We start from the raw sequence: 15,092 nt of genomic DNA on the forward strand, positions 1-15,092 counted from the left end.
GAGGACCAGACCTGGGGCTCTGCTACTCTGCTCCCGGAACTAGGGGCCACTCGCGGCCCTGTGCTGCCGAGTGCGAACCGAGAACCAGCCTGACTGACGAGCCCGGGGCTTCTGAGCAGGGCACTGTGGCTGCTCACAGCCTCGCGAGCCTTCGTCAGCATCCAGGTCCCCATGGCAACCACCTCCGAAACGCCCTGTTCCCGTTGCCCGGGTAACTGCCCCCCCAACACCTGCCTGCCTTCCACTGCGAAACCGGCTCCGGGACGCCCTGGACCTAACCACACACAATACTGCAGGCCTGTGTGGGCCCAGGGGCAGGTGGACACGGCACCCCCGAGGTGATGGACCGACAGAGGGGTCTGGGGAGGGGGAGAAGAACAAACTTAGTCCACAAGTGATCTTCTCTCTTCCCACCTCCCCCACCTCCAACTGTGGGTCCCTTGTAGCAGACAGGATGGGATTAAGTGGGGCAAAAAGGCAGTTGCCATGGTAACGGCCAGTGGGTGCCACATTCTGGGATGGTCCCCAGGAAAGACAGGATGCAGTTACCCTGGCAACTTCATCTCCTCTGGAGAGACAGGTATTGCCCCGTTGCCCTGGCAACAGCAGGGTTCTAAGGTTTACAGGAAGCGATGGCTAATTCATTGGGATCTCTCTCCCAGTGGATCACTGTAGTCTGTCACTGTCTCTCTGCTCCCCTCTGTATTTCGTTTCTGCCTCTGCCTCTGTCTTCCTCATTCTCTGCCACCTCGTCCGTCCCACTGGCGCTCTAGCTTGAGGGACAAGTGCATTGGAGACATCGGGATTCTGGAGAGAATGGCCCTGCCCGCCTGTTCACCCCCACCCCTCTCCTCCATCCCGTGCCCCCAGAGGGACCATGGAGATCTGGTCTCCTGGGGCTCACGTCCCAGTTTCGGCTTATGCTTCAAGTCAAGGTGAAAGAGGCGGAGGCGGCAGTGGGGAGGGAAGCATGGCCTGGCATGGCGGGGAGTGGCCATGGGCCTGCCCTGGAATCCTCATTCCCTCTTCCTCATTCCCGTTTTCCCTGCCAAGTTCAACTCTTCAGGGCAGCAGCCAGATCCGGGGCCCCAAGATCTCACCCAAGCCCTGGGCGGGGCCGGGGGGCGGTTCGGAAGGAAAAGGCCTGGAGTTTAAGGATCTGAGTTCAACTCCAGCTCTGATGTTCATGAGCTGTGTGACTCTGGAAAAGTCACTGCCCCTCTCTGAGCCTCCAGCGCCCTTTCTGCAAAACAGAACAAAGCTGCCACTGCAGAGGAAGGCTGTGAAGAAGGAGTGGGCTAAGGGCTGTGGAAGCCTTTGGGAAGTATGTAAACATGAGGTCTCTTTTTAGTTTCTGGAAGAGGAAAAGGAAGGTCTAAAGCGGGACCATGGCCACCCCCATCACTCTAGCTTGGACTCAGAATTTCACACCCACCTCCTCCACTCAAGCTCATTTCACAGTCCACCAGGCTGAGGTCTCATGCCAGTATTTGCCCACGAGGAGCCCAGGTGGGATAAAAGGATCCAGGATCCCAACCCTCTGAGTTGCTAACCCACCCCTCTGAACCTTTCAATTGCCTTACTGGTCACCTCACTTGCTGGACACGTTGTCTGCTTGTTGGTAATCCCCAACCCTAGCAGGTCCCTGACTCACTACCTTAGGTCCAGGGGCCCCTGGAGACATCTGGGTTCCCTCTCCCACAATTCTGCCCCTCTTCCTGGGCATCAGGGGTGCGACAGAATGATGGGGCTGGCTCTCCAATGCGGGATGCAGCCACTTCTTCCCAGGAGAGAAACGGGAGGGAGGCCAAGGGGAAGGAGGGGAGGCGAGCTAGGGAGGAGGGGTAATGGCTTGGCCACTAATTGCACCATTACCACCTTCAGAAAAAGGAAAAACCACTCAGTTTTGTTTCTGCGCACAATATGCTTCCCGCTCCTGCCGCCAACGTTGCAATTCAGAGGCAGAGAGGCCTTTGCTTGGGGGCTGCACAGCTGGTGGGAGCGGGCTGGGCACGGAAAGCGGAAAACCGCCAGAGGCGAGAGGCAGATGCGGGGAAAGTGGGGGAAGGACTGCACGGCCACCTCCCCGCCCAGACCCTCTAGCCCTTCCCAGGAGATGGCGCCCACTCGCGAAGGCACTGCAACAGCCCTTAGTGACTGCTGAGGCCACCTCATTCACTGTCCAGGGGAGAGGAGAAGGACTTCACCATCTATGGGCTGTGTGATTTTGGATGGGGAGCCTAACTTCTCTGTGCCTCGGTTTCTTCATCTGCAAAATAGAGTTACTAATATTCCCTACCTCCAGGGCTGTTTAAGGATGAAATGAGATGAGCAGGTGAGCACAGCAGCTGACACACTGCGAATGCTCAGAGATGGGAAATTATTACTAGTAAGAGACTCAGAAGCCTTCCCTCCTCACACTGCTCTGTCTGAATCCTGGAAGCACGCACCACCATCCTTGTTCCTAGCACTTTGGTGCCAGTGCTGTTCTCTGAGTCCCCACTGGAGTTGAGTTCCTGGTTTGAGCATCACCCGGCCCCATCCTGGGTGACAGCAATGCCTGTAGAACAAAGGACTGGGGGGGGGGCGCCTGGGTGGCTCAGGTCATGATCCCAGGGTCCTGGGATCGAGCCCCACATCGGGCTCCCTGCTCCCTGGGAAGCCTGCTTCTCCCTCTCCCACTCCCCCTGCTTGTGTTCCCTCTCTTGCTGTGTCTCTCTGTCAAATAAATAAATACATAAAATCTTTAAAAAAAAAAAAAAAAAAGGACTGGGGCTAGGAGGAGAGGGCTCACAAGACCCCTAGCTCACTTAAAGGGGCTTTAGAAATTAACACATAAAACAAATGACAAGTGTGCCCCGAGGCTGTATGAATGGGTGTCTGAAGTTCTGAACAAAGGAGGTGAAAGTCCTGCTCCTCGGGGAGCTGACCTGACCACTCTTGCTCTGGCTTGGCTGGCCCCATCCCCAGCCCCCACTGGTGAAGAGAAGCACGTAGAAAGCAGAGCACCTCGCGGGAGGGCGGGAGGTCGGGAGGTCGTGCCCTCAGGTCACTGGAAGAGCTAGGGGGACAGAGGCTAATGGCCAGCTCTCTCCCTGTCTCTGACAGCGACCACGGAGGTGGCCTATGTGGCTTCAGGGAGCAAGGGCAACCTGGCCCCGTACCACTCCGTTCCGCCCCCTACCCCAGTCTGTCTTCCTTCCCTACTCTATCTCCTCTTTCAGCCCCCCTTTCTCCTCTCCTTTTTCTCTTTCCCACCTTTCCCCACTTTCCTCCTTCCCTTGAGCACTTTCTTCTCAATCCTCCCTATCCTTCCGGTGCTTTTCACCTCCTTTCTTATTTCTACCTCTCTCCCTCCTGCGTCTTCTCTCCCTCCCTGGCCCAGACCCTGTGCACGGGGGTGGGACACGATGCGCAGGACCTGGAGCCAGAGAGATGGCTGGAGAGGAGGGAGAAGACCAAAAAGGTCTCCTTGGCAACTCTCTCTTACGCATACACCCGCTTGGAACCTTCCAGAGCTTAGCTCAGGGGGGTGGCACTGCCTCAGACAGCCCCCCCATCCTGAATGTGACCACAGCCCCGCATGACAGCTAGCTCACCGCCTTGCCCGTGCCTGGCGGTGGCCGGCATTAGAAAAGCACACCTGCCTCTGGGACGCGGAGAGAATGAGCCCATGATTGCATGGGGGGACTGTTCCTGACAGACAGGTGTCGGGGGGCATCAGAGCCCCGGGTAGCCCTGTGCCAGCCCACTCACACTCCACCTTGCACAGCCCACACACACACATTCACATGCCCAAGCGCCTCAGGGTCCTGCAGGGCCTGGGCAGGTGCCACAGAAAACGTGCCATCGGAAGGGTCCCCACGAGGCCTGTCCCACTAAGGGCAGTGAGCATGGGGGGCAGAATCGGTGGAAAGTGGGCCAAGAGAGAAATGATCCTGCAGAGGGTCTAGGTGGAGGGTGATGTGGTTAATTAATGGCAGTAAGTAACATCAGGCTTACACTTGGGAGAGAAGTCAGGGGTCAGGGAGCAGCACTGTCCCCTGAGGGGTCCCACATAGGAGGCACTGCTTGCAGAGCAGAAGGAAGCCGGGAGCCGGGAGACAGAGGACCGTGGCTGCTGGGCCGACGTCAGCACAGCACAGCCTGCAGTTAGTGGACCCAAGTTCAAGTCCAGCTGTTGGTTAGGAGTGTTTATGGCAGGTCTTTTCCTCACTGGGGCCTCCACTTCCTCCTAAGAAATACGGGGACAAGATGTTCCTTCACTGACTCCAAAAATATGAAAAATAGTTATTTCTGCTTTAGAGCCAGGCCCCGTGCTAAGCATCCCGCACTTACACCTCACACCACGTATCGGTGGGGCGGGCTCAGGCAGTGCCTATCTTGCAGAGATGTGACAGGACTCACCCGTGTACGGTCTGAGTGACTTCTGTACCTCTGCCTTATGTTCTCTGGCCTACATAAGGGCTGGAAGGACCCTGACAGAGCCCAGGCCCCATACAGATGGAGACCAAGGCCCAGAGAGAGGAAGCTGCCCTCCCTCAGGAGCAGAAGTCAGCGGCAGAGTCAGGACATAATCCAGAATTCCTGATTCCCCGAACAGTGCTCCTTCCCCTACCCTGCTCTGCCCACTCTCTTTCTGGCACTGCAGGGCTGCTTGCCTAAGTCCCAAGGGAGCCAATAGGTACCAAGGGAAAGGAAGAAACACTGCCAAGGCCCAGGGTGGGGCTCAGAGCCCTGCCCCTCCAGCCAGGTCCGGGGCTCCCTCCTGGTTCCTGGGGGACCAGTCATGCTTGCCCGAGACTCCACAGGCAGGGCCCAGCTTGGATAGGGCCACCCCTGGCTCTACCCTGGCTGGCTGGCAGATCTGCTGCCATCTGATTCAGCCAAGGGGTAAACCGAGGGTCTGTCTGGCATCTCTAGGCTCCACTCCCTCAGATCTGTGACCCAAGGGGCCAGAGCTGCCTCTGGTCTGCCCTTCTCCCCTCCCCCTCCCCACCGCAGGTGGTATAAACACTGCCAGCAATACCAGTCAGGGGCCTGATGCAGAGCCCAAAGCCTGGCTGGGGGGGACTCAGGGGCCACAGGAGACAGGAGGAAGGGTAGGAGCCATGCTGTCTGCTGGGCAGAATAGAAACCACAAGCAGGCTGAGCCTCTCATCACCATGCCCTAGTCCTGGTGGCTCCTGATCCCAATGCCCTCCACCCATCTCAGCCATGGGCCAGCTGCCAGCACCCGGGGTAAGCAGGTTTGCGGACGGCTGGACTATGGACCAGGTTGCAGGCTGAAGCTTCAGTGGGGCTCCTGGGCTGTCTGCCGGGTTCTGGGTTAGGTAGGACTCTGAACCAGGCAAGCTCTAGGCTGGGTTTGAGATTCCACCGAGCTTCCTCCTAGGTGCGGGCCCCAGCCCCAGCTGGATTCTCTCTGTCTGAGGCCAGGTTAGCCACCGGGGATAGGCTGTGGTGTCTAGGGAAGCGCAGAAAAGGGCCTTTTATGGTCCTGCTCTTATGGCCCCAAAGGGCAGGGGCCTGGGAAGAGAAGCAGGGTTGGAGCGCGAAGTTAGGCCACCTAAAGCAGGGCCAACTCAGCGGTCTTGGGAGAGGCCTCCATTCAACTGGTGCAAGCCTGGAGCTGCAGGGGAGTCCTGGCTCCATGCCATTGCCATTCTGGAAGGGCACAGTCCATACAGCTAGGAGAAGCACCCGGTAGAGCCTGGAGTATCCTGGGTCATGGGCAGACTATGAACAATCCATCTGTGGGATATGCTGGGCTTGGGGCACCGTCCCAGTGGACGACCTCTTCAGAGTCTCCCTCCTGAGCAGGCAGAAGTGCTAGGGGTGGCCGGAATCCAGAGGCCTCCGCCAGTCCTGGCCCCTGCCCCACACAGCGCAGGCATCAACATCCTGGAGACAGAGAAAGCTCCCCCTGGGGGGCAGAGGAAGGGGCCCAGGACATGGTCAGTCACCTCCGCCCTGCAGCCCCAGGCCAGACTCTCACTGCCGGGCCCAGCTACCTCTGCAGAGGGGATGCACTCTGGAACCCGTACCCAAACCCCCTCCACTGCACCGCACCCACCCCACCCCACCCGTCCTGCTCATCCACAAGCTGACGAGTCCTAACAGGCCTCCTTTGCCAGTGACAAAAATAACTATTTTCAAAATTCACAGCAGGGCTTTCGCCTACACATGCTGCACCGACTGGAACCTGAAGGGAGATATGCAGAACACAGTGTGTGGATGAAGGCACGCTATGCAGCAAGCAGGCTCTGAACCCCCCAGGCCCCTCCTCCCACCACTCAGCCTGTGCTCCCCAACACACACACACGCAGGGGTCCCCAGAACACCAAGTCGGAAGGGCTCTTAAATCATCTATTGTACCCAGGGGGACACTGAGGCCCAGAGAGGGTCCGGGATTTGCCAGAGGTCACCCAGTGACCTGTGGCAGGACTGTGCCAGAACCCATACATCCTGCTTCCTGGGCAGGCTGCCCACCTCCTCTCCCACTCACTCGGTCAATGGTGAGCTCCTACGCGCCCTCAGGATGCACATGCCCACACCCTTGTGCTCACAGATAGCCCTGCAGCCCTGGCGTCCATGTGACTGCATTTTAATCAAGTTCATGGGCTCCTCCACAACCATTACCTTGGCCAGTTCTCTATAGCCCTGTGAGGTAGGCAGAGCTAGGGCTGACATCCCCATTTGCAGATGGGGAAATCGAGGCCCGAAGGGGAAGGATTGGGTCCAAGGTCAAAGCAGCGCCCAGTGTCCTGATTGTTGGTTCAGAGCCTCTTTTCACAGCTTTTCCCACCACCGTTGATCCTGCAGCAGCTAAAAGCTGGGTCAATCCTCTGGGTGGTGGGGGCCGGAAGGGGAGCTTTCTCCCACAGCCCCCAGCACTAGTCTGGCCTCAGGACTGGCCCAATCCATGGGAGGACCAGGAAGGTTAGGCCCCATCCCTGCACCTCCACTCTCAGCACTCAGATGATTCCTTAAGAGAGTTGGCCGGACCGCCATGCCTCAGCGAGGGTCCAAGCCTAGAGTTACCTCCTTGTGGCCCCTCACCCAAGCAGTAGCACAGAGGTGCAGGCTTCAAGGGTGAGGCCTTCAATGAGCTGGGAGGTGGCAAGGTCAATGGGAACTCCATCATGGCCCCAGGCGCCAGGTTCACACCACGGAGCCACCAAGTCATTAGAGCTCATTACAGACCAGGAAACTGAGGCCCTGAGAGCTCACGCAGGCCACTTGAGGTCACAGAGCAAGTCAACGGAGAGGCAAGACTGGAATCCAGGTACCCCAGTCTAGTTTATTCTGCCCTAAGCCAAGCTCCCCACCCTTCAACTGAGGGTCTCTGTGCCTTCCATTTCCCGGCAACTGGGGACTTGACCTCAGGCCCCTCCGTGGGGAGGGGCAGGCTCAGGCTTGAATGGGGAAGTACATCTAGGGGGACAGAGATCCTCACCTCCCCCCCATCAGATCCGCTGGGACATCAGCCTGGTGTTGAGTTTACGAAAAAAGGATCGCAGCTTGCAAATCTTGCATTTCTTCTTGCGGCGCCCTCGGGAGAAGCTTCGAGCCCTGCTTGCCTCTTCCTCGTCTTCCTCGTCTTCCTCATCACTGGCCCAGGGCCCCCAAGCACCCCCATTAAAGTCGGGATGGGCCCGGGGATTCTCAGCTGGGTAGCGCACCGGGATGGCCGTGCGGTTATAGTCCACCAGACGGGCCAGCAGGGCACGGACCACATCGGGGCGCTGGCCAGCCAGGTCCTCCCGTTCATAGGGGTCAGCGCTGATATTGAAGAGCCACACCGCCTGGCGGGCACTGGCCATGCGCTCGAGGTTCCACCAGCTGCCGGGAAAGGCGGCCAGCGTCTGCGGTGGGATCCAATCCCCATAGCCAGGGTCCCCCGTGAGCAGCTTCCACTCGCCCACGCGGATGGCAGCCTGCACGGCGGTGTTCCAGATGCCAAAGCCAGCCTCCAGGGAGCCGTGCCGGGCATGGTTGTAGAGGGGGTCGATGTTGTGCAGGATCTCTGTGCGCGGCGAGGCCCGGCCCTCGCTGATGGCTGGCCACACGTCGTAGCCGTCTAGCCCGTCGGCCCCCGAGGCGGTGCCACCTGCCAGACCTACCAGGGTCGGGTACCAGTCAGTGATGTGCACCAGCTCCCGGCTCGTCCGGCGCTTTCGCTTGAGCAGGGGGCTGTGCACGAAGCCGAGGCCACGCACGCCCCCTTCCCAGTAAGTGCCCTTGCGTCCTCGCAGTGGCCAGTTGCTGCCCCCCGAGAAGGTCTGGCCCCCGTTGTCACTGGAGAAAACGATGACACTGTTGTTGTAGAAACCATAGCGCTTGAGCGCCCAGGTGATGTTGTGCACGGCCTCGTCCATGCAGGTTACCATGGCGGCGTACTTGCGCCGGGCCACGTTGCCCATGGAGCGGTAGCGGTACAGGTACTCTCGCGGGGACTGCAGGGGCGTGTGCACCGCCTGGAAGGCCACATAGAGGAAGAGGGGCCGCCGGGGGCTGTGGCTAGCGAGGATGTGGCTGACCCGCTGGGCATAGAGCATGGTGGAGTACTGGCCGCTGAGGCCCCAGGCCACGCTCTCGCCCTCGTGCAGGTCAAAGCCGCACACGCCGGGACCGTCGCAGTTGTCATAAGTGTAGTAGTCCACGTTGCCGGTGAGCGAGCCCAGGAAGGTGTCGAAGCCCCGGCGGGTGGGCAGGCACTCCTTGCGGTAGAAGCCCAGGTGCCACTTGCCCACCATGTGGGTGGAGTAACCGGCCTCCTGCAGCTTCTGGGGCAGTGTCACCTGGTCCAGGGGCAGGCAGTTGGGCTGCCGAGGGCGGATGATGGAGTGCTGAAGTCCTGTGTGGATCTGGTACCTGGTGGGAAGAGGGGAGGGTGTGGAAGGCACAGGGGAGCTAAAACCACTGTTCGGGCCGACCACGCCCCCATTCCCTCCCTGAGGGGGGCTCTGGTCCCAGCACTCCCAGAAAACGCACAGTAGGCAGCATGTGAGAAGCACTCCAAATGCATTATCTCAGGGAGTCCTCAAAATCAATGGAAGCAGGTATTTACTGTCATTTTACAGAGGAGGAGACTGAAGCTCGAGATGGTTAAACCACTCACCCAGGATCACGCAGCTAGGAAGATGGGGGAGTTAAGAGTCAAACCCAGTTTATTCATGACGACAAAATAATAATAGCTAACACCACGTACTCTCTTGTGTGCTCAGCATTGTGCTAAGCCCTTTATATGAATTGTCTCACCAACTCCCCACTAACCTAGGGAGTGCATGCATGTCGTTATCATTCCCATTTTCCAAATAAGGAAACCGAGGCTCAATAAGTTATATCACTTGCCCAGTGATTCAAACAATTAGTAACTGGAGCTGGGATCTATATCCCAGGGGGTCTCCAAAGACCTCAGAATCCCTAAGTTTTAAGCTACTAACTTGCTATTGTGCCTAGAGCAAGTCCTGCTCTCCCAGGCAAACTCATACTCACTCTTCAAAGCCCAGCCGCAATGTTACCCCCTCTGTAAAGTCTCTCCTAACTCTCTCAAAGAATGAGTCACTTTTGCTTCTGGGTTAACATTTAGTATACATGATCATTGTCCCACTTGGCCATGGGATTCTACTCAGTGGTACGTGCTCTTGGGGCCAGTGATATGTAATGGGGCTGTCCTTTACTCAACTTTATATTCCTGGCATTCAGGTGATGTTTAAAGGATACTCAATTACTTATGGAAGGAAGGAAGGAATGCACTCAGGATTTTACAGGCAGAAGGGACCCAAGTCAATTTCTAGTGTATTTACCTTGTCTTAAAAATACAGGTCCAGGGGCGCCTGGGTGTCTCAGTCGGTTAAGTGTCTGACTTTCGCTCAGGTCATGATCTCAGAATCCTGGGATCGAACCCCTAGTGGAGCCCTGCATCAGGCTCTGCACTCAGCGGGGAGTCTGCTTGTTCCTCTCCTTCTCCCTCTGCCCCTCCCCCTGCTTGTGCTCTCTCTCTCAAATAAATAAATAAAATCTTAAAAAAAAAAAAGAAAAGAAAAATGCGTGTCCACAGGAGGGGAAGGGCCTTGCTCAAGGTCACTCAGTGGTCAGGGGCAAAACCAGGACTTGAACAGAAGTCCAAGCAGAGTCCAAGCACAGACTCCTTTTCAGCAAACTAGGCTGCCGTGTCTCTTCCCTCATGGCTTCACTGTGCTCACATAGAGGGGGGAGTTCAGTAGAACGGGAGATCTCTGAAAACCTTCCAGTTCCCAAATTTTATGAGACCAGTTCTCATGTGCCCGCCTATAAATTCATGCGGCCCCTGGATCTGGGTCACTCACCCAGGCTAATGCTCTGAGGCAGGAGCAAATGGTTAGCAGAATCCTGCATTCCTCATCTATTCATTCAAATCCCTTCTGCGGTCAAGGCCCCCATGTGATCTGCGTGTGGTGTCCAGCCTTTACTCAAGTCTTAAAAGCCCAGAGTAAATAAGAAGCCTGGAACTTCACAAGGGTCTTAGAATCCTACACCTTTTTCTCACCCCAGGGGAACTGGAGTTAAGCCAAGACCTGAATACCTGACGCCTTTAACCCAGGCACTAGGATGGGCTCTCCTGTTTTTGGTTTCCTTAACTTAGAGCTGTTATCGTTGTTAGCCATCATTAGCCACTATGGCCATTTTTACACTTGTCTATATGCCACATATATTATTTCATTCAATCCTCATTAAAAACCTACAGGGAAGACTAGTACTATCCCTATTCTACAGCTGATGAAACTGAGGCTCTCGAAAGTACAGCAACGGGCCCCACTGCAGACAGCTAGCAAGCAGCAGCTCTGAGCTTCGACCCCGGGTCTACACAGCTCGTGCTCAAAACCTCTCGGTGATCCTGGCTCCGCAGACTTCAGTCCAGCTGATGAATGATGCCATTTACTACAAGATGCACCCCAGGCCAAGCAGCGGCAGAGCCTCTTCACAGGGCTGGGCACCACGGAGCACTGGTTTGTAAAGTGGGTGGGCCAGCTAAGAGTCACCGGAGCCCGTCTGCAAGTGGGTAACGTGAGCACCTCTGGCGCTCTCCAGCTTCACCGGACACGACTGGATGCGCTAACGAACGCTAATGAGAGTCGTCAGCACCAGTCCGATGGAGCCAGCGGCAGGGGGCTGAGGGCAGCCGCTGCCCAGCCACGCTCAGCTAACTTCACAGATCAGGGGGCTGGAACGCTGCCCTGCTGGCTGCTCGGGCCCCTGCTTAAACCAAAAGTCACCTCTCGAGAGAGAAATGCTAACTTGTGCACAATTCCTGGGAATGCAGATTCTTTTCCCTCTTCTGGAGGTTAGTCAACATTTGGTCTTCACCACCACTACCAACGCCCCCACCCGCAACACATACACCAGCCCCTCTTCCACACTTCTCCAGTTCTCTCTCTCTTTCTCTCTCTCTCCGTTCCTGGAGCTGAATGCTGCGTGTCCGTGTGAAGGAAGAAAAGGCACCTATTCAACTCCCAGCTCTGGGACCCCTGCCAACCACCTGGCCTCTCAGCCCCCTCTCCCACAGACCCTGAAATTGGGCAGAGGCATGAGTTGGGCCCTCCCTGACTCCATGCCTCAGTTTCTCCCACCTGGGAAACAGGGAGAGCAAGGCTCTGGTTCCTGAGATCATACTAATGGCTTCTGGGGGGAACTTGGGAGAAGGCATGCCTTGGACCCCATCCAAGGAGGATTAGCTTCAGCCTTGCCAAAGGATTTTCTCCTAAGTGGCCAGAGTTTGCCTTCCACACCCCCATCTCCTGTTCCCTGCTCTTTTAATCCTGTAATCCTGCAGACAACTCCTTACGGAGAAAGCAGCACGTCTCCTTGGGGCTCCCAGCCAACTTAGGAGGATTTTGCAGATGAAAAAACAGAGATTTGGAGAAACGAAGTAACTAGCCTAAGGCTCCATAGGTCACGGCATCCTGTGTGTGTCTTTTTGCCCCGCCTCTACGTTCCTTCGTTTCCTTTCCATGCAGCCCTCAGTTCGGGGACCCTAATCCCTCTGGTGACATAGGGACTGCCATTTATTACAGCCGCGCAACTCAACCCATCCTCACCACTCTTTTTCAGGATAAACACTGCTCTCCACTCTATGGACAGACAAGAAAGTGGAGGCTTAGAGAAGTTAAATGACTTGCTCATGGCCTCAGGGTGTGTAATTAGAAACAGCGTTAAAACCTAAGTGTCAGAGACTGCCATGTTCCTCTCACAGAGGGATGCCCAGATGTCTCCTTCACATGGTGCATAGCGCGTGTCCTAGAACATCAGAGGGAGGAGACCTCAAAGATGATCTAAGCCATTCAGTGTACAGTTGGAGAAACTGAGGCCCAGAGAGGGCAAAGGACTTAACTAATGATCACACAAGCGACTGGAGACAGAATTGGCCGAGTCCTGGTTTCCCAGGTCCGAGTGGGGGGAGGGTGGTCTGTGAACGCAGAGGAAATCTACAGACCGGATTTATTTGGGGCTCTTACGGCCCGCCCCAGCAGCCTGGGTCATGCCTACCTGCCAGTGAGAAGTTGGCTCCGCGAAGGCGTGCAGATGGGCTGGATATAGTAATTCTCCAACTTGACACCCTCGGCTGCCAGCCGGTCCAGTGTAGGGGTCTCGATATCTGAGCCATGGTAGCCCACGTCGTGGTAGCCCTGGTCGTCGGTGAGGATGAAGATGATATGGGGAGGCTGGCGTGGAGCGGCCGAAGGCGGCTCCACGCCGGCCTCCCCGGGCCCGTCGGCCACCAGGCTTGGCTTGGCCCAGTCCCAGGACAGGTAGCCGAAGCTGAGCAGGCTGACCAGCGAGAAGCCAGTGAGGGCGTGCATCGCCATGCCGGCCGTCGCGTTCCGGCGCACAGGGTTCCCGGGGCCTCACCGCCTCGCGCGCCCAGGGCGCACGGCCCGCACGCCCGCCGCCTGGCCGGCCTGGACGCTGCGAGATCGTTCAGCGGCCCCGGGGGGCGGCCCAGGGGTTGGTCCAGGACTGGCGGCCGGAACTGCGCGGCCGCAGCGGGGCGCTCTGGGGAGGTCAGGCCCGCGCCGAGCTGCCGCCCGCCGCCTGCGCGCCCGCCCTGCGCCGCGCTCGCTCCCTCTCCCCCAGCTCAGCCGGGCCAGCCTGAGACGCGGCGTGGCTGCTTCCAAAAAGTGCTCTCCACCATCCTCTGACTCTCCCCTTCCTACCAGCCTTCGATTTCTCCCGCCTCCTAATTTCTCTCGCCTCTGCCTTCCCTTCCTCCTCCTCCCGACCCTCCAGCCCCCCGCCCGGCCTCTCGCCCCGCCCGCAGTCCTGAGAACAGTCGGGCTCCCCGCAGGGAGGCGGGCAGGACCCCACCGGGGAACGGGAGGGAGGCACGGGTTGGGCGGGCCTGGGGGGACACCGCGGGAGAGAATGCGAGAAAGTTGTAACATCTGCCGGGGCAGAACCCCAGGTGGAGGGGCGGGACGTGGAGCAGCGGCTCCGCCCCCGGGCGGGAAGCCCAGGCCCGGTCGGCCCTCTGGCTCCGGCCCCCTCCCGGCCCGGGCCGGGGAAAAGGAGGGAGAGGGGCTGCTTGGAATTCAGTGGAACAGCTCCCGAATGGTCCGGTCAGACATTCCAAGATCTTGGAGTCTTAGCATCTTTGCGTGCCAGCCCTGGAAGGGACGCGCCTAGTTTTCTACTCCAACCCAATCGTTCTACAGTTGGAGAAACTGAGGCCCTGAGATAGGTGGGAACTCGTGTAAGTCACAGGGCATGTCAGTAGCTTCTTCCCTGGGGCTCAGCGGCTGCTAGAGCGGCAGTAGAGACAGCGGTGAAGGATAGGGATACCGCTAGCAAGCACCTGGGGCTGGAAATCAGGAAACTAGGTTCTGGCCTTTGCCAGCTTCCCTCTCGCCAACCCCTCCCCTCCCCCTCTTCATTCTGCCCTCCCGTGCTAGAATCCAGAGGGCCCGGGCTGTTGAATACATATCCACAGGGTCCAGAAGCTCAATCAGCACATGTTGCATGAATGAATGGATGAATGGGCCTCCAGCAGGCATGCAGGCCAACTCCCACCCAAGGAAATCTCCAGGGCAGAGAAGGCAAGCCAGAAGGACTCCTGGGCCAGACAGGTATCAGAAAGGAGTAAAGCAGGGGGATGGCTGTATTGCCAGAGGAGGGCGGGGGCTGCCGTGAGCCAAAGACCACAGCCTTGTGTCCGGCTGACCATTGTCATGCAAAAACGTGGACCAGTGTTTCCAGATCTTATGATTTTCCAAGAACATCCAAATCCAGATTATTATGAGAAATATTCCAACTGTTAAGTGCTAGCAACTAATTTAAAGCAAATTTAGGGGCGCCTTGGTGGCTCAGTTGGTTAAGCGACTGCCTTCGGCTAAGGTCATGATCCTGGAGTCCCAGGACCAAGTCCCACATCAAGCTCCCTGCTCAGCAGGGAGTCTGCTTCTCCCTCTGACCCTCCTCCCTCTCATGCTCTCTCTCTATCATTCTGTCTCCCTCTCAATAAATAAATAAATAACTTTAAAAAATAAAATAAAATAAATAAAGCAAATTTAAGCACTGCACAGACCAACTCAAACCTGAGGAATATGTTAGGCCATGCAACTTCCGCTCTGCTTCATTGTTTTCCAACGTTTTCCTAGGCCGCATTTTTAAATGGGAAAGCTGAATTAAACAAAACCGGTTAGGCTCCCTTCCTACCAGCACTTCAAATGTTGGATATGCTGATCTCCAGGAGGGGAGCTGGTAAAGCTGAATTTTCCAGTTTTATGTGGCCACGGACCCTCCTTTCCACAGGGCTTCTCGAAGGGCCAGTGTTTGGGGGAACTTAGTTGAACGAAGAGTGCCCAGGTGTGTCTTCTCTGCTAGCATCTTTCCCCTGCCAGTATTCTGTCATGATCCCTTCCCTCTTCCTTAAAACCACTGTGTGTGGGGAAAGAAACCAGACTTCCAAAATAGCAGCCCAAGTGAATCCACGTTTTGAAATGAGGGCTGCGTGGGGCCGGCCGCTCCTGTTTGCTCAAAGCCCCATATTTAGGGTGACCAGATTTATCAGAAGGGAAAACTGAGCCTGTTGTTCTGGCAAAAGAAATGTT

The 15,092-nt window shown here is 57.1% G+C and overlaps 1 protein-coding gene across 2 annotated transcripts; it reads right to left on the reverse strand.

Annotated features, from left to right (window-relative positions):
• Positions 1-3,501: 3,501 nt before the first annotated feature.
• LOC118006762 (arylsulfatase I-like) lies at positions 3,502-13,226 on the reverse strand. 2 transcript variants are annotated; one of them, XM_034999534.1, is made up of 3 exons: positions 12,532-13,226; positions 7,460-8,877; positions 3,502-4,234 (listed from the first exon to the last, which is right to left on the reverse strand). In XM_034999534.1, exons 1-2 carry the CDS (start codon positions 12,849-12,851, stop codon positions 7,470-7,472), a joined length of 1,728 nt encoding a protein of 575 aa, XP_034855425.1. In that variant the 5' UTR covers positions 12,852-13,226; the 3' UTR covers positions 3,502-4,234; positions 7,460-7,469. The 2 variants fall into 2 exon arrangements, with proteins under 2 accessions (XP_034855425.1, XP_034855424.1); XM_034999533.1 differs by lacking the exon at positions 3,502-4,234 and having other exon boundaries at positions 7,279-8,877.
• Between the last annotated feature and the right edge of the window lie 1,866 nt (positions 13,227-15,092).

The sequence above is a fragment of the Mirounga leonina genome, unplaced genomic scaffold (assembly GCF_011800145.1).
Source record: "Mirounga leonina isolate KUSES-001 unplaced genomic scaffold, KU_Mleo_1.0 Mir_99, whole genome shotgun sequence".
NCBI lineage: Eukaryota > Metazoa > Chordata > Mammalia > Carnivora > Phocidae > Mirounga > Mirounga leonina.

What these genes read in the sequence shown, in the direction of transcription:
- LOC118006762 (XM_034999534.1), bottom strand. Translation starts at nt 12,851, where the DNA reads ATGGCGATGCACGCCCTCACTGGCTTCTCGCTGGTCAGCCTGCTCAGC. An exon ending in AGCCAACTTCTCACTGGCAG is followed by an intron (nt 8,878 to 12,531) that starts GTAGGCATGACC and finishes TCTTCCCACCAG; the next exon opens with GTACCAGATCCACACAGGAC.